The sequence below is a fragment of the Harpia harpyja genome, chromosome 10, assembly GCF_026419915.1.
Source record: "Harpia harpyja isolate bHarHar1 chromosome 10, bHarHar1 primary haplotype, whole genome shotgun sequence".
Lineage (NCBI taxonomy): Eukaryota > Metazoa > Chordata > Aves > Accipitriformes > Accipitridae > Harpia > Harpia harpyja.
This window is the reverse complement of record NC_068949.1, coordinates 22,851,520-22,870,157: the sequence shown is the minus strand read 5'-3', so window position 1 is coordinate 22,870,157 and position 18,638 is coordinate 22,851,520. Positions and strand designations below refer to the sequence as shown.

Sequence of the window (18,638 nt, the reverse complement as noted above, 5' to 3'; positions counted from 1 at the left end):
GAGCATCCTTTGCTGACAGCCTTAGTCCTTGGGCTGATGATGTGACTCTTAATTGTGAGAAACCATTTCTGTACTCCAAGGAGTTATGAGTCTTCCAGAACTGCTAACTCATCCTAGGGCACTTAAAATAATGAAAGGAAAAAACAACTCCACCCTTTCCAGTTGCCATTGTTTATGGCTTGCATAAACTTCTGTTTTCGGTTCTTAAAATACTGTTTCACTGTTCCTGGAGTACATAGTCACGTGGTGACGCTTGAGCTCTGGCAACTGTTCAGCTCATTCTTGCGGGTTATTCTCCTTGGCCAGACTTCAAATGCAGCACAGATTTTGCCCCACTTTGACACTGTGTGTCTGCTTGGTTGAGGAGGTCAGACAGATCTTTCCTGGGAGGCATATTGTTCTCAGGTGTTCAACTATTTGCTAGTAAACATTTAAAAAAAAATGCTGGTGGTGGCAGGGGAAGAAGAGAAATCAGAACTTGGAGTATTGCCCAAGCTGGTGTAGTAGCACCACAGAGAAGCTGTGAAATAAGGTTAACAGTGTGCACACACCTAATGGCATCTCTGCTCTGGAATTCTCAGGCAAACCTTGCTTTTTCCTCTCTGTACCTTTCTTGAGAGGGAAAGTTAGATACACTTGAGTCCCTTGTCAGAGTACAGCTTACTGGCTCAGTCTTAACTGCTGTCCATGCAAGTTTAGGTGGTACAATGTAATGCATTTTCCTGTGATTTCTGATTTTCCTTGATTTTGCCCATACTAGTTAAGTGTCTGAAGGTGACAGAGCTTCTCAAGTTTCCTTGCTGTTTTTATTGTCGGTACGTGCTGCTGGTGTATGCAGTGGCTGTTCTTTCCGAGGATGTATTGGAGGCTAGCCTCCAGTAACACTCTTCCTGCATGGTAGCTGGATGGAGTCATAGCTGTCTTACAGCAGAAGTGGAGGAACCTCACAGTGTTGGACTTGATCTTTGAGTGACTTAATACTGTTCCTGCTCAATGATTTTCCTCAGCAGTTTCTCATCAGATGTAGACATGCACGTGCTTGTTTCCTTGGACAAGAAATCAGAACCAGATGTCATTTAATAATAGTAAAGACCTTTGAGTCAACACATGTTTTTACATGTAAAACATGTATCGTGTGCATACTCATGGTATACTGTGAAAGAGATGGACAAGATTGTAACTGACCGCTTTCAGGCCCTACTTGCAAACAAAATAGAGATATTTCTAGCCCGTTGTATTTCAGTTGTAAGTCTGTGGTTTTTGGTTGCTGTATTGTTCTGTTTAGGGGAACAGAACACTACATTGGCAGGGGGCGGTCAGGTAAGGGAGATGATGGCCCAAGTAAACCTTCTTTTAGGCTGGTGGTGGGTCCTAATGCTGCTGTTTTGCTCTCTTCAGTAGGAAGTGTCCATGCAGGATCAACGTTCCCAGCGATTCAGGGGGCTTCCTTGACAACTCTGTCCTCACAGCCCAACTCCCTTGTTACAGGGAGTTTTCCTGCCGAGGATGAGCAGCACAGTCAGCCTGTGAGCCCCCAGGGTCTGCACTACCTCCACTCCGCATACCGAGTTGGTAAGGACGGCCAAGTGGGTTTCTATGGCCCCCTCGAGAGAGGGATTCAGGGCAGGGCTGCAGGTTTTCACTGTCATTTGGCAATTTGCTACTGCACCTGTTGGGGGTGATGGCATCTTAGCTACATGGGGAAAGCCAGTTCATGATCATATATGGAGGCTAAAAATGGACACAAAGCAACAGAAGATTGAACAGCTGCTGTTGAGAGCCATCAGAGTAGAAGAGAAAGCTAAGTGGGTTAGAGCTGGGAAGAGTCTTGCCTTTCAGCAGGTGTACATAAAGGAGTCTGGATAGGGCTCTGAGGATGTGGTTGTGCAAGTTGTGACTATGTGAAAAAAATGGAGTTCAGCTCCTGCGGCTCATGGATGGTGAAGGCACACTTCTAGTTTAATAATACCAGCTGAGTCTTCAGAGGCACAGAGGGATGTGCACTGTGCCTTTCTAGCTAGGTTGTTGAAGACTGACATGGAGGGAACTTATATTTTGAGAGAGTGGGTATGTAATTAGCATTCCTTTCCCAGTCACACTGGTTATGAGGAAATAGAGTCTCTGCCTGAACTGCCATCAGTGCAAGGATATCAGTCTTGGGGTTTCTGATTTGAGCTAAGATTGCAGTAAGCTACTTGTACATTGTCATGGTCCAACCCACTGGATACCTGGGGAGGGAGAAGGGAGCCTCTAAGATAAGCAAAGCCAGCGCAGGGTAGCAAACAAAGGGAAACAGGAGGAAAATGGAAGGAAGGCTATCTAGAGGTTGCTTGAGGTTTTTTTGTTGAAAGCTAGAGAAGAAAGTACTTGTTAGCCAGAAAAGGGTGCTGATGTCATTGGAAACGTCACAGTGGTAAGCTTTGAAAGGCATTTAATAGCCCGAATAACAGAGAAGCGGGGGGAGGAGGGGAGAGGGTCTGGAAGATGAAGACATAGTGCCTGTTGGTATTTTAAAACTCTTTAAATGGGAGAATTTGCCTGAAGAACTGTAATGGAATAAGTGAAATGTTTGCAGATTGACAATATTGCAGCTCAGTGTTGGCCTGTTGTCTTTGCAGCTGAGTAAGTTGATTTGGGTAGCTTCTCTGTTGCAAAATTTGGAGCAAATGCATTGCTTTCAGGACACCTTTTGTAGTGCAGCCTTTGGGGCTATCTTCTTGATCCTGCTGTAGATGCTAGTGGAGTGTCTCTTTGCAGCTCTAGTGAGGTGTTATGGCTGTGCGGATTTCCCAGCCTGGAGCAGCATATCCAGACGTTCTTGCAGATACTGCCTGTGGTGACAGGCTCCAAGATGGGCCTTTCATTTCACTCTGGATTCTTTCCAGCTAGGGAATTTTCTGCTGATGAAGGGCAGGCCAATCAGGTTGTGTTGCAGTGAGTGAAGTGCTAGACTAAGTCTTACTGGGCAGAAGTGCTGCTTGACTCTGGCTGCCCCTTTCTCACAGGGATGCTGGCTCTGGAGATGCTTGGCCGAAGAGCTCACAACGACCATCCCAACAACTTCTCCCGCAGCCCACCCTACACGGAGGATGTAAAATGGCTCCTTGGGTTAGCTGCAAAGTTAGGTAAGGCTCAGAGCAGTACTTCAGCAGAAATCCACTTGCTGGGATTTGGACCGTGGTGGGAAAAAGCTCTCCAAAGAGTCAAACTTCAAAGATTGGGTGAGCCTGGTATCTGATCCCATTTCTGAGAATGTTTCAGAAGATCCCTGCTGCTCTTCCGTCCAGGCAGTTGTCCCATTTCTGGGTTCTGTAGACATGCTGTTGAATTTTGAGGCATTGGATTAAGTGCATGGGGTTGGACAGGGCTCAGAGCTTGTATCTCTTCCATTCTATAACAACTTTTTCTTTTCCCTTTCTACTATCTTGTAGGTATTCCTCTTTCTTACGTATACTTACACCTTCTGAAGACCTTGTGTAGCAGTAGGTGCTCAAACCACCAATTGTTTGGTTTTTGGTTTTACTTCCACTTTGCTCTTGGATCTTTTTTGTCAGCTCTTTTTTTTTTATTATTTCATCAGCAGTAAGAACTTAAAAAGACCCCTCTGCAAACAGCCTGTCTAGTGGCGTGGCTTCTCCTGCTGCTGCTGGGGGAGGTCCACTGTAGGCAGCCGTGGGGAAGCTTGATTCTCTCTCCAGCCTCCCTAAGACCTGAGTGCTGGGGTTGCAGGTGCTTCCTAGATGGGTAGGCAAGAAGCAATGGGAGGAGGTGCAGTGTGTCCTTGCCTCTGTAGTTACCTTGCCACATCAGTTTTCTTTCATAACCCTTTTAAAGACAGGTGAACTGGGAATATCAGTGACTAAGGTGGTACCTGGTCTCTACTCAGACCTGATGAATGATCTCTTGACCCCATGAGTTTGCTAGACTTATCTCCCCTAAGCTTGCTGGAGGATATATTGCACTGAGAAGGTGCTCCAAATCCAGGTTCTTGCTGGCAAGTACTTGATTTCTTGTGTGTCTCTTACCTTAACACTGTTGTTCTGACTTCTCCTTCCTGTGCAGGTGTAAACTACGTGCATCAGTTTTGCGTTGGTGCGGCCAAGGGGGTGCTGAGCCCTTTTGTGCTCCAGGAGATCATCATGGAAGCTCTACAGAGGCTCAACCCTGCCCATGTGCACAACCACCTGCGCACCCCAGCCTTCCACCAGCTGGTGCAGAGGTGCCAACAGGCCTACATGCAGGTAACGTATGGCCTGTCGTCTTGCCTGTCAAAGCTGCCAGGCCATTGCCTGCCTTGCAGGTACTGCCTGTGTGTGTGTATGTGCAGAGGGGAAGGGGCCTTGGGTACTGGTAGCTAAACTGGTCCATTGCCTGATGCATCGCTCTCCCTCAGCAGGGACTAGAATAAGCATCGCTTGCCTGTATGGAGGCTGCATACAAAGGACCTCATTGTACTGCTTCTTCCAGGGCCTCTCACCTCCTGTGCTCACCATGAAGGATGGGGTGGTTCTGTGTTCCCTGTCCTCTTTCTTCCTCCAAATGCTACCTGTACCTTTTAACTTCTGTACTTTTTCTTTGCTATGTTTTCAAGCCCTCTGTCCACCTCCCTTCCTAGCCTATCTTTTTTTTTTTCTTTCCTTGTTTGTAGCCTGTCTTCCCCTTGTTGTGAAGCCCTAGCATGGCTGTCTGGCGTGCCAGTGCTGGCACTAACAATGGAAGTGGCTTGGTCAGCTACCAGTACGGATGAGATATCTCGGGATTTATTGAAACCAGGACAAATGTGTTTCAGTGAGCCAGCTGGAATACCAGACCTGCCTGTTCCTTAAAACAGTGTAAACAGGACACCCCACCTGTACCTACTTCTCTTGAATAAATGACCAGAGGGTGATTCTGTAGACATACTGTCTGGGTTGGATTAGCTGTCCTGTCACCTAGGTGATATTTTTGAGAAATGACAGCTTCTTTACTTAAGCTCTTTTTCTGAGCTACATTAGGGAAATAGATTTCTTAAAACCTGGACCTGCAGTTTTGCAGCCTTAGTTGAGAAGCTGATGGAAGTGACAGTGCTAAGCCTAGAGATATTTTGTAGCAACTTAGTGCAAGCATTACTCCTTCCATACCCCTTAGCAAAGGAGAGGTCCAGTGAACATGCTGGGTCCCCATGTGTAACCTGCAGAATGAATGGTGTGAGGGTTAGATGCTGGTGGGTGGTGGGGTAGAGTGTTAGCTGACCCTTTTGCACTGTACTATGGCACAATTTGGTGCTCATGAAGGAGAGAACACCTGCTGATGCTGTGTGGTGCATTTTCATGCTCTGAGGGGACACTCGCCTTGGCCGTGTTAGGTTGTAAGATACAACACTGCTGTCTTTTGACCTAGCTCTCCTCTGTCAGAGCCTCTGACTCTTGGGACCTGGTAGCAGGATCATGTGATCTATCACCCTGGGAGTTCTTGAGTCCTCCTCTGAGTGTCACCAACATGAGGGTGGTGAGCAAATACCTTAAGGCTCTTTCCCTGTTCCCATCCAGTACATCCATCATCGGCTGATCCATCTCACTCCAGCTGACTACGATGACTTTGTGAATGCCATCCGCAGCGCCAGAAGCGCCTTCTGCCTGACTCCCATGGGCATGATGCAGTTTAATGATGTTCTCCAGAACCTAAAACGCAGCAAGCAGACAAAGGAGCTGTGGCAAAGGGTCTCTCTGGAAATGACCACCTTCTCGCCATGACAGCAGGTGGAGCTCCACGGACACACAACCCTTTGCCCCGCATAGTTGTAGTTCCATTTACACCATCCTTCCTTCTGGTGTCTTTTTTATTTTAGTTTTAACTTGTTGGAAACCACTGATCTGATGTATTTATACCATGACATTCCTCTCCAGCACTGTTGCGTGTTGGCGCTCTGCTTTGCTCGCTCTTCCTCCTCCTTCCCAGTGGGCTGCAGACTTCAGAAGTATCAGGAAATGAGAAGGAAGTTGAGCTGGCTGCCCTGTGGTGTAGTCACTGCTTTTTTCCCTGAGCCCCTGGAGGCTGTCCTGCGAGCAACTTGCAGTGTGATTACGCACGTGTTAGAGGGGTGGGGGATTCTGTCTTAAATATTTATTTTGGCATTTATAAATATGTAAACTTTTTTTTTTTGTATGGGCTTCTCTTACTCCACACACCAACTCCTGTCGGGAGAGGCTGGGACTGCTGTGCACAGCCAGTGCTCCCTCCATTCCTTTCAGCACCTCCTGCTGAGAGAAGCTGAGACTGGAGTAGCAGGGTCAGGGCCACCTCTGCAGCTTTTTGCAGCAGCTGCTGAGGGCAGAGGCTGGAGCTTGGGCAGTCAGAGTCCATGACTGCACTGAGCTGCCTGGAGACTGCCAGAAGTGCTTGGGCTCTTTCTCAGGAGTGTCCCTCACTGGGCACTGCTGGCTCATAGGATGTTTTGATTCTGGTTGTTCTGAGTTGTACAATCGTGTTTCTTTTGGCTGGGGTATTACTCTCCTGTAATCAGTTTCTTATCCCTTGTCTCTTCTTGTTTCCTGATTAAACACTCGTTTTCTTAGACTGACTCTCTCTTCTCTCTGCTATGATGTTGACAGTCCGATGGAGCTGGCCAGTTGTGTGTCAGTGGGAGCTCCTGCGAGCCTTGGTAAATAGCTGTCCTGGTTTGGGGAACAGCAGTCCAGCACAAGGGAGGTGGCCAGAGGTTTTACACAAGCTGTGAGCCAATGGTTTCTTGTATGGTACTGCTATGAGAATGACATGCCTCTGCAGAGGCTGAGGTACATGCGGATTGGGTCATTGGTGGGTGTCAGGGGAGTTGGTGCTAAGCCTGGGATGTTCTGCCTACACTTCTGCCAGCCACCAGGTTCCTTTCCTGGTCTTGACACCAGTGATATTGTGTGGTAATGCAGACCTTTGTATTTCCAAAATATTGTGCAAAACAGTAGCTGCTCACCCTTGATGCAATTGTTAAAGAAGGCTAGGGGTCTGCTACCATGCGTTTAGAGAGTTGTTTGGTAGACTATGCAAGATATCCAATAGGGACAGTATTGCAGAAAATTAATTTTAGAAAGCTTTTGTTTTTATGCCAAGGAAATTTAAAAGGCTACTGCCATTTGTAAGCATAGAAGCACATAAATTTCAGGGCTTTTAAAACTGGAAGTCAGAAGGCTGATGGATGTTAAGAATCCATTTCTCAGTAGTAACGCATTTTGCTTCTTACTTGGGTTTAGCCAATGACAATGGGGAGCTTTTTGTTTCTGCAAGCTAGAAATATGTGCCTGTTTGTATTTGATATTTTCAATGATACTCTTAAAAAATAAACAATCTAGCTCATAGGCATAAGGCAAAACAGATGAATGGGCTCCTTTGGTTTGACTTTGTGTACTGCACAGGCCAGAGAGTGTGACTGAGGTTCCTCTACTTCTGATTGTGCAACAGTAACTATTTAAAGATCTCTTTAACAGCCACTGGTATTCCTCCATAAGGTGTCTAGTTACATGGTAGTTATAAATGCTGATGTTCGTAAGAATGTGTTAAGTTTTGTGGTTTTTAAACTAAACTCCATGTTGATTATGAGCTGCCTGTTACTGGGCAAAACTCCTGGATTTGACTGGAGAGCACAGCCTGATGTCTGGAAGGTTTAGGTTCCTGGAGCACTTTCTGTGCTCTCTGGTTCTTGCATGTTCAGAACTGGGAAAGGAGTTCGGAGAGAAATGATTTTTCTAGTAAAGTCTAATCTTTTCCTTTCTACTGCTTATAGGCTAAAATTAGGGGAAGAGAGGGGAGCATCTTCTAGAAGGAAAGAAGCAGAAGTCAAATGGGCAAAAGAGCTGAGTGTGTTAAATATCAGGAGCAGAAGTGACTGTTACTGCATTGAGGATTCGGACTGAATAGGGAAATGAAATGGCAGAGCGTTATCTGTGATATCTATTAGAACACTACACTTAGATCCTGAGCAGGCAAGTTTTCAGACTACTGTAATTAAAAAACACCAGGAGCATGAAAGCACTGTAACCAGTATCCTTGTTTTGGGAAAATACAGTGGAGCTGCTTACCGTGAGGTTAGAATGGACGTTATCTGGAAGTGTACTTGCTTTCGTTCTGTGTAGTCCCCATAAAGACCGTAACAGAAAAGAAATCCCAATGCCCATTATCTTTCACTGTGCTCAAAACTTTCTCTCTTTGGTTATTTTACCCATTCTAGCCCTCATACAGATTGCACTGCTTCCATATGACAGACCCTGTCAGAGTTGTCTTCCAGCAGCTGCAGAGCCCAAACAGAGGAAGAGCCAGGGAATCTCACCTCAGGCTGACATTGACTGAACAAGCAGCTCGGTGGTATGAGGCACAGGTCGGTTGTTTCAGAAGTTTCTAGTCTTTTCTCTGAAGAAGTTCCTCAGAGTGAGCAGACAGAGATGGGAGCTGTGTGGAGGTGCTATACCCTCATTTATTCAGGTCTTCCAGAACACACTTTCAGTCTTGGATCTCTGCATCTGTGTATCTGTTGTCATTCCTGAGCCATATCCCATGGAAATATATGTGAGCCAGGACAGGAGAAAGTAGAAAGTGAGAAAGGAGATGGTGATGTTTTTTCTCGCCATGTGGCTGGGAGGTTCTTGAGGTATTTTTCTTTTATGAGAGATGAGATGAGCCCTGGTGGCCCCAGAAGCATTAATCTACTATTAAGGCAGAAAAATTATTACCCAGTGCAGTCTTGTTAGTTTGGTCACTGTTCCAGGAATGGGGAAAATACTGAGGCTCAGAAGTTCTGAAAAGACATTTCAGAAGATGACCTGTAAGAGAGCAGAGGTTGCAGCCAACTCAAATTTCCTTTGACTTCAGTTAATCCATGTGTTTTTTCACTCAGAGTAAATGTTCTCTAGGTCCTCACACTTACCAGCAACACGTGAAGTAGCTGCAGTGAAGGCCAGCTGCCACAGCAGCTGGATGCTTTAGAGCTCTTCTAGAAATGGTTTTACATAGCTGAGAAGCTGTTCTCTGTGTTGGCTACCACCTCTTCCCAGGCTGGGCAGCAAATGCTGAATTTAGTCAGTACTAATAGCTACAGGTATTTGTCTGGATAGGGCCTGGCCCCCACTTGCATGAAGACAGATGATATTCTGTGATGGGTTATTGCAATGGGTTATTGTCACGTTTGGTGAAGTCTAATTCACTGTCTGTTCCTTGAAGGTAAGATGAATGAGGTCTTCAGACTACTTCCTGTGTTCTCTGTTCATAATGACTTGCTTTCACTTGCCAGATTTGTTTCCTCTTGTGACCACAGGAATTATACTTTCCCTTTTAGCTTTTAGTGTCTCTGGAAATAACAGCTCACTTCAGTAGGGAGTTGGAGAAGTCAAATTTGTATGGGTGCAGGTGAAACCAGCTGAGAAATGGCTGATGTCTTTACTGCAAGATACCTGTAGGGCGGTTTTCACTGTCCTGCTAGTGTTGAAGATCAAACTGCTTAATAGTCCTAATTAGGGCAGTGCGCTAAGAGCAGCCTTGTACTCTGAGTTAACCCACTGTCTGCACTTGAAGTTTCATGGGTACTTGAGCTAAACAATCTGGCATGGTGCACAGATGTGCATTTTGATGCTTTGTCCAAGAATCAGTACACGCAGATAAAAGCAGATGGTGTTCCAGTGTTAGGATACTTACAAGCAGCTCCTTAAAGATGGAAATTCCTTCTGTGTCTCATTTTATATATATATATCTACACAGTGGGGGCCATATATAAAAAAATGTCAGGGAGAGGGTGTGAGAAGATACAGATGAGGTACTGTAAGTGAAAGGGCCTTCCCCCCCCCCTTCCCTGAGGACATTAGTGGGTGGCCACGTAGTGTCTTTACCCTTGTCTTTACCCTTTACCCTTGTCTTTGTATGCACTCTTACCCTGTATCTGAGACAGCAGTGTTTCTAGAACTTAACCTGTTGATCCCTGCAGAGTTTCTGAGTGTTCAGGGGTAAAATCTTGGCATTAGTGTAGTTGGTAGAAGACATGCCAACATTGCATCTGGACTTTTGGCTGTTTGGCTCGTTGGAAGGAATAGTGTGACTTTTGCTCTTACAGAATGGATAAAATAAAGGTTTTAGTCATTGCAAGCCTTATTCCTTGGAAGACATCTCGTGCTGCAGGTACCCTTTTTCTGTGTAGATCAGGCATGCCAACCTCTGAGAGGGCCGATTCCCCTCCTTCCTCTCTGGACATCCTCACCTACAACTATCTTTCTTGCCTGTGGAAGTTTTCCTTTGGAAGCACTTTCCAGGAATATGAGTTAGCAGAACAGTATTTGCCTTTGGACTTCAGTGTCTTTACAGCCCATGAACAAATTGAGTTGGAGTTGTCATCTGATGAAGCAACGTGCCTAGCAACAGGTACAGCTGCAGTTAGCTGAAAAGTGTGTTTCTGTCTAGTTTTCTTTACTGTCATTAATATTTATTTGGGATATGTATTTTTCATTCAGAAGTAGCCTCCTGGGGAGTTGTTGAACCTGAACTGTTTAATTCTTTGCGTGGGTTTGGATTTTATCAAGCCTAGCACTGTTGTATTTTGGAGCAGAATACAGGCTTTTACGTTCCCAGCTTATTTAGCACTAGCTCGGCTATGGCTACACAGTGCTAGAGTGCACTGGACAGCCTTGCAAACCCCAGAGTCAATGGAAATGGAGTAAGCGTTGAAGTATCTATAAAGTTTATCACCACCTCCTGCTATAAATCAGTCAGCTGTAACAGGACATCAATTTGAAATTGTTTTATGTAGGAGTTGGCAAGTTGTATTTTTCTTACCTAGGCATTAAGAGAAAGGCAGGGTATTAAAATGAATTTTCCAGGATGCATCTGGGGGGAAGCGTGCCGAAACAGAAGTGTGCTTACAGTCTGCTACTGATGCCTTTCCTTTTTTCAGCTTAGTTTAAAAAAAAAAAAAAAAAAAAAAGCAGGTTGGGCTGTGAGGACTTCTCAGCATTTGATGACCATGTCTGTTGTATGACTTTTACTTTGCTTTTAAGCCCTACTGATAGAGTGATCGGCTCTCAACTACAGTTTATTTATTTAGAATGTTTTGTGTTTTCTCTTTCTGTGTCCGAATTTAAGTGCCATATGACATGATTATGGTAAAGAGGGTCTTTCTTAAATAGTACTACTTTTTGGTTTTTTTTAACTACCTCCCCTCTCACTACCCCTCCGCCCGAGCACAATTCAAATGTGGCTTTTGAACTTCTTTCTGCTTCCTGTTTCCATTTTAAGGGTACTTGCACTTGGGGCAGGGTAGTGGAGGCACCTGTCCAAGAGTGGCATTAATCTGTAAAATCTGCAATGCAGCTTGGGGCTATTCTGTGCTAGGGTTTTTGTTTGAGCCTATGACTAGTTAATGCTTTTACTCAGGGGTATCGTCCAAATGCAAGCTTTGTGTGCTGTTAGAAGGTAACTTCACTACTGTATAGTGTTTCTTGTTGTTGTAAAGACAGTGAGTGCTCTGTAAGCAAGTAAGTGATGTTTTTCTTGTTGGTGTTGCCTGCTTACAGTTACAGCATTCATTGCTGCACTGCACAATTTATTGCCATGAAGGGGATGTGAGCTACAAGATGGGGAAAATGCTGGAAATGCATTAAAAGTCTATTGTATATAGTACATGTACATAGATAGCATGCACTATGAATGGGGACTGGGTTCCCACAATTTCCTTCCATGTCATGCTTTACTTCTTGCCTCATTTAAGTCAGCCAGGAGAGCTTCTCTGTCAGGAAGTTGGGGGCTTAAAGGGCAGCCATTGTGCAGGGCCTTAGTGTCAACACATTGTTGTTCTAAGTCTTGAAATGCACCTTTTCCAATAACTTGAGGGGTTCTGAGACCAGCCTGATTTATGATCCTTTGTTACCATAGGTGAAATAAACGAGCTGGGTTTCAGACTGCTGGGGCAGTGTCACCATTATGGATGTACTCGTTTACAAGCATTTTGGAGACTGGCAAGTTGGTAAGACTATATAGATGAGAATGGGAAGAAATCCACTCTTGAAAGCCAAAAAATAGATGGATTAATAAATTATTTCTATATTGTTCTCAAGAGCAGTGGAGATGAGTGTTGGGAATACTTTTTTTTTGTAGCAAAACCAGCTTGCAAAGTGTTTCCCAGAGGCAAGCATTAGTTCCTAATCTTAACAATGCTCAGTGTTTATGCTCCCCTCCAACCCCTAAGAAAAAGAGGAAAGAAATAAACTGTAGGTAAAGCCCTGATGACTGTAGCAGAGGCACCAGAGCTCAAGCCATGTCTTGCTGTGTGATAGAAGATGATACTATTCCTGGCTTGAGGCAGCCTGCTGAAAACACGTGTGCCCATGTGTGTTTTAGCCTGTGTGTGTTTTAGCTCCTACTGTCTTGTTTTCTTGCTTGCAGCTGCACCATGTCAGCCAGGAGACACTCAGGATTCAGGCAGGGGGGTGAACAGGTTTGTTTCAGATTCATGTGGCATGTTCAGTTGTGTTTGTTTTGTCATTGCTTTTCTTGCCATGTTACTATTCATACAGCAAAATGACCAGCAAAGAATCAAGGATTCTCTTTCTTACCAACTGAGTGTGAGGGCTGAAAAACATCAGGATTTGATCAAGTTGCGTGTTAGATTTATATAGCTAGACTCGTGTGTTGTTCTGACTTCGGGAGCTGCAGACTTCTGCCAGGAACATGTGCCTTTGCAGTGTTGTCATTAGTTGAAAACTGCAGATGTTTATGTAGAGATGATACATGCTGCCACCTACAGAGACATTCTTCCAGTTCCCTTAAAAGGTCTTCACCCTATAGTCGAGACTCATACCAGTATTTCCTGTACCTCGTAGGAAGAGCTAGCAGCCTACTTTTAAGTATCTTCCCAATTGAATTCCAGAGGTTGTGTGTGAGTAGAAGTTCCAGCTTCATATGCTGAGCTTTCTTTTCTGAGGTTGGTGTATATAGATACTGATGGCTTTCTTAAAAAAAAAAAAAAAAAAGTTGTCTTGTATTGTTTGTTTTGCCAATTCTCACCTTTCATACACCCTTCTAGTTCTGAAGAGTGACATGACCTGGCTACTGTTTCTATTACAATCACATGCCTTTTCGATACCTGGGTCAAATCACTCTTTTTTAAATGGGTTAGTTTCCTATGTATTGGACTACAAAAATATTTTTAATACTTTACAAAAAAATGTTCAGGTAATGTTTTGTGCTTATTGTTTTCCTTGTCTTAGAAGTGAACTGCTTACCATGAAGTCCTGTTACTGAACAGTGAGGTAAGAAGATGAGGTTTATTTCCACTATCAAAATGAAGTGTGAGGGTCTGTGATGTGTGCCTAATGGGTCAGTATCTAGTAACCAGCGTATCCTGCTAGAAAAGATGTTTTTGTTGGCTTTTTGGTATCACAGAGCTGCTGATATTTTAAGAGCTTCTCTTAGGAGAGGGTGTTTGTTTCCACAGCTTTGAAGAGATGTCTGGAAAGAAGGTAGTTTCTGCAGCAATGTACTGTCAGATGGAGTTACCAGATTTGAAAATAACTCTTCATCAGCTAGATCAGATAAGGATATCCTGCATTTGGATCTGACCACAGCAGGTGATTTGTTTGCTGTTGGCACAAGCTGTAAGAACAAGCACAGCATAGAAATGAAGCAGTTGTGGGGAGGGAAAGAATAAATAATGAGAATACACAGCTGCCCTTTGCTGCCTTGAGTGAAGGACTATCATCAGTAAACTAACCCTGACATTTAGTGAGCCCCTCCCAGCATTTATTCCTGATACCTTGGTTCTTTTAATGTTTAAATCCATCTCCTCAAAGATGTACCATAGTCAGAGGTAAAGCATGAAGTAATTGTGTAAGTGAGCGACACCCTATAATGGATTAAGAGCAGGAAACTGTGTTTAATAGAGCATCAGTAGCATTGGTCCTGGGATCCTCCTCCTCCTGTGGCAGCACGCAAAAATAGCTGCTCTGCTGTGTTTGTGATGTGATGTGCTTGGTGAAGTGAGAGCTGTAAGGCTGTTTTATAATGCTGACACAACTGTGACTATTTAAGCAATGTTTTGCTTCCAGTTCAATGTAAGGTTGCTTATTACTCTAGGTCTGCTCATGGGCTGCTGGCCCAGGCCAGGTGATGGAGCACACCTGGACAGGAGGTGCACAGCAAAGCTCTGTTGCTGCAGCACAGCAGCTGGAAACTACCGCAGAAGCCAGGGATGGCCCAAAAACCATCACTAGTGCAAACCAGTAAGAATGACTCTCTTAAACTACAGGTTGTGTGCTATGCCAGCTTCTGCAAGCCTACAGGAGCACTTGCAGAGAAACAAGCCTTAGGACACTGTTTCTGTGTTTGTTGTTACAAATGTAAGTTAAACACCTTTGTTGCCCTCCCAAATACCAGCTGTAAGGCCTGGAGTAGGTTCTTCTGTTTTTTTCTTACCCTTCTACCAGCTTAGGGTCCATGACATCACTCCAAGTCATCACAAAGAAGAAAAATAAGTAGTACATTTATTGATTCTCCACTTACTACTACTTCTAGCCTTTATTCAGACACTTGTGCTCAGCTTCGAGAGCCAAGAATTTCTTCATTATCATTCAATGTGAATGATGCTATACATGAATCCAGTGCAGGAAGTCAGGCTCTTCTCTCCACCAGGAGTGAGAGAGGGGTTTCTAGTCTTTCTGTCCTTTTTTTGGCTGCACAAAATAACCCTTTCCAAGGGCACGTGAAATAAAATACTATATTGCATACTATATACATTTACATACAACGGTAAATGCACCATTCATTCAGAAATACACAATACCTAAGGCTCAATGGAAAAGCTTGGTTGAAGCAACTTCTCTCTGGATAGGAGAAAAGGAGCTTATGACAGTTGTGGGAGTTTCCATAATCTGTGTTCGTATGGATCCTGCCCCTCTGTCCTCTGGAACTGCAGCAATCTCCAAGGACTATTGGTGCCTGGGAGGGAGCGGCGATGGCCCACACAATTCCAGAAGCCCATGGCTCAGTGACAGAAAACATGTACAACCATGATGGAGGATTTCCTCTGAGAATAATTATCCAGCAACTGCAGGAGGAGGCAAAGCACCTTAGTGTACTTACTTGACTATGTGCAGAAGTAGTAAACTAAACAAACAGCCCCTTTTGGACATAGGAAACCACTTCTAACTCCAACCCTTCCCTTTATATCTGAACAATACTTTTAACTGCTTTTTGCTTTTCTCCTTTGATAGCAAGGGAATTAAAACAGGTGCTAGCTATCACCATATGTGGTAGGGGCCCTGGAGCTGTTGGAAAGAGAAAAATGTTACTTTTTTTTTATTTTTTAAGCTGATCAGACATGGGGAACTGAATTGTCTGTTTTCAGCTGCATCAGCCTTATTTTACAATACCTGAGCTTTGCCTCCCCCAGCTGCTGTACTGCACTAACACATGCCTCCAGAGTGCTCTAAGGGGACATACGGCTCCTTGGTTATCTTCTGAAATGTCTAAAGTCCCTGCAGAGAAATACTTGCCGTGTTGCCACATATGGCAACCTTTTCCCTAAGAAAACAAATTAATTCTGCGTGTCACTATCTGCAGCTTTGCCTTATCATCTCCCACTGCCCACTGACCAAAGTCACTGGACACTGTATCACGCCAACAATGCTGCAGGTAAGGAAAAACAATCTTACATCTATTACATCAGCCTCCAGGAAGGTGCAGTCCCCAGCAGCCACACACAGTGGCACTGTAAGTAACGATCATGGCCACTGTACCCTGCATGGGGAGGAACAAGGCGTTCTTGTACCTTGCTGTTGCCAAACAGACTACTGGATAAAAGCTGGGGTTCACTGGACTAGATTCCCCTTTTATTAAGCTGCTGCTCTTTTCTCAGCAGTGGGCTCAATAGCTCACCTCTTAAGTCTTTACTTCTGGACTCAGAAGAGTAATACATTAACCCTGCAGCTAGTCCCTGTTTCATATACTGAGAAGAGTAATTTAAACAAAGTGTTAACCGTGCTCTCTCCGCTGCTCAAAGTAGGGCAGGCGTTCCAAATCCTTCCTGTAAGTACAAGTCAAAGTGTAACAAGCCATTAATACTCAAGAATGTGACTTGCACTCCATGCCCCAGGGCAGTGTCAGAGGCAGGAGCCCTTCCCAATGGTGGGGAAAGGCTCCACATGCACATTCTCTGCTCCTCCTCATTTGTCCAGTTGTTTTGGCTTGACAAGAGATGGCATCATAGCACACTTTGGAGCACCACACATCCCAATGGCACTGGGGGCAAGGGAGTCCCTCTTAGCTCCAGCTGGAGTTCTGCAGTTCCTCTCGGAGCCAGGTTGGAAGGGGCTGCCCAAGTCTGTTCATCAGCTTGGATAATTCAATGTTGTGCTCCCGGTAGAAGTCTCTTAGGAACAGCCGTGACTGTGTGGAAAACACAGACCACATTAGTGTGAAAGAAAATGTTACCCTCAACACATCCATAGGTAATCTAGGACACAGATAAGAAAATCCAGGTTGGTTTGCTGGGATGTTTCTACACCTCTTGCTGCCAACAGATTTGAGACAGTTACTCACCGAGGAATCCATATCAGGGTATTTTCTTCCTTTACTCTTTCCTAGGCATCTAGTTTTTCCTCCATCTAGCAGCTGGCACCAAAATCCTTTTGCTTCATCAAATCTGAAAAGGACACTTGTCTTTAAAAGATATGGCCACATGCCCAATTAGTAGCAGCAGAAATTAAGTAACTCCATAGGTATTTTCCATTTTAATGCTTTACAAATTGGGTTTGGGTTTTATTTATTTATTTGTGGTATTGATTCCTTTTTTTTTAGCACTTGACTACTTTGACAAGAAATCCATTACAACCATGACTGTTTCAGCTTTTTGCAGATTTCAGAGGTAACGTGGTGTTACAATATTTGTCTGTTAAGCTTGGGGTGGGGGGAGAATAATAATCAATGTTTTACTGTATGTAAATTCTTTTACATCTCCTCATGGAGAAGTATTAGAGAATCCCCCGACCATTTAAAGAGTCAGTGTTTCTTTTCTTGCTTAAACACAGGTATAAGGCAATGCTGGGAACCATGTCTGGTCTGGTCTGTCCTGTCTCCTCAATTGGCCAAAGGTGAGCCTGAGGTTTGAGCAAGTACCTCTACCAAACTCTGAGGCCAGCTGACCAATACCGTTTATTTTCTGACCCTGGCTGAAGGTACCACCCAGTACCACTACTGTAAATAGTCCATTTACCATCACCACATGGGCTTCAGCAAGTAAGGCTTTCAAGTAATCTGCCATTTCTCTAAATCTGGCCTCCCCTGGGGAGCCACGTGACATCCCCTTGGAAAACAACTGTGGGAGAATTGAATTGGTTCTCCTCTCTTTACTGTTAAAGGAAGGGACAATTGCCGTATGCCTACACGCATGCGCACCACCCGCTACCCTCAACTAGCATAGGCTGTGATAGCAGAGAAGAAGGGAAAACACAGGTTTTGGCTGCAAGGAACAATATTCAGGATCTCCAGTGGGCTTGCAGAGTTTTCACTGAAGACTGATATGGTCACAGTTCACCTTCAACTAGCAGTTAATCTATTCAGATTAATTGCACTTGCACTTTGGGCAAGATCACAGTAATGGCTGAGTAACATCCTTCAACTTAGTAGCAGTGAGGTAGTGCCTCTGCTAACACTTCCTCAGATAGCTCTGCGCACCTGTCAACTCCATGCCTTCTGTAATAATAGGCTCTTTACCTCAAACCTGTGCGATGTGTCCCTAATCTCCATCTGGTTGAAGATATGAGCAGCTCGTCACACATTTTTTTTATCATACCTCCTCTACTTTCTGTCAGATATAGGTATAACACAAAGCATAAGGAGTGCTAATAATTCCAGCACCTTTTCTGAAACCACAAAGACCAAAGGGAAAACATTGTAATTACTGCTGTGAGCAACTTCATGCTTCTCCATGACAGTGCCAAAAAACACCCCTTCCCCTATCATTTCTGGAAGGACTAAGCTACGATTCCAGTCTCGGCATAGCATCTCATGCTATCTGAACCTAATTTTAGGGTTAGGTGTACCTCTGAAACCTTAGCAGGTCATGTAGTCAGAGCTAAGTATTCTTCCAATCGAGTGCTTATTAGTATCACACTTGGCTAAGAAAGCATCCTCCCCAAACCAATTTCCCTACCTGAGGGCCTGGGTGTAGTTAAAGAGCGGCGTAACTCCCAAGAACTTCTGGACGTTGTCCATTACAGAGGCAGGGTTGTGTCTCAGCTCCTGGCCATCCACAATGAGAAGCTGAAAAGAGAGCAGCTGCCTTAGCCTCTGACAGTTTGTGCTGAATGACACCCGTGAGCTTCCTGGATCTCAAAACTGCCCCTGGCCTTTGTGCGTGTGAGTAAAGGCTGCCAAAGCCTGTTTATTCTAGAGCAACACGGTGAGGGGATGTGGCCTGTTTGTCACCACAGATAGAGAAGTTTTGATACAGGCCCCAAGTACCATAAAACAGTAGATCATAACAGGCTTTGCTTAATAAACTTGCCTTTGGCCAAATGCCCTGTAACTAAGCACTAAGGCCCAGCAGTAGCATGATTTATAGATTGTCTCTGGAAACCTCATGTATTCTTTTTCGATCTCAGCAGCCATTGTGCTAAGTATTCTTCTGTAACCTA

General features: G+C 44.5%; 2 protein-coding genes across 18 annotated transcripts in view; one reads left to right on the top strand and one right to left on the bottom strand.

The window, feature by feature from the left end:
- ZSWIM8 (zinc finger SWIM-type containing 8) overlaps positions 1 to 17,275 on the top strand; it is a 73,816-nt gene extending 56,541 nt beyond the window's left edge. Inside the window, exons 23-28 of one of the 7 annotated variants that reach the window (XR_008236952.1) lie at positions 1,399 to 1,572; positions 3,006 to 3,125; positions 4,063 to 4,241; positions 5,529 to 5,738; positions 6,591 to 6,773; positions 8,201 to 10,936. Coding sequence is in view for 6 of the 7 variants with exons in the window: in XM_052799532.1 (XP_052655492.1) it covers positions 1,399 to 1,572; positions 3,006 to 3,125; positions 4,063 to 4,241; positions 5,529 to 5,732 (677 nt within the window). In the remaining variant the exon portion in view is untranslated. Of the gene's footprint in view, positions 1 to 1,398; positions 1,573 to 3,005; positions 3,126 to 4,062; positions 4,242 to 5,528; positions 6,554 to 6,590; positions 6,774 to 8,200; positions 10,937 to 16,800 lie in introns of those variants that run through there. The other 6 variants (XM_052799532.1, XM_052799531.1, XM_052799533.1 and 3 more) reach the window with 6 other exon arrangements.
- The window catches only part of NDST2 (N-deacetylase and N-sulfotransferase 2), a 140,851-nt gene continuing 136,682 nt past the window's right edge, over positions 14,470 to 18,638 (bottom strand). For all 11 annotated transcript variants that reach the window (XM_052799538.1, XM_052799537.1, XM_052799546.1 and 8 more), the window contains 3 exons: positions 18,155 to 18,264; positions 16,543 to 16,645; positions 14,470 to 16,389 (listed from right to left, as the gene is read on the bottom strand). In XM_052799538.1, coding sequence (XP_052655498.1) covers positions 16,264 to 16,389; positions 16,543 to 16,645; positions 18,155 to 18,264 — 339 coding nt within the window. In that variant the 3' untranslated portion in view covers positions 14,470 to 16,263. The remainder of the gene's footprint in view (positions 16,390 to 16,542; positions 16,646 to 18,154; positions 18,265 to 18,638) is intronic.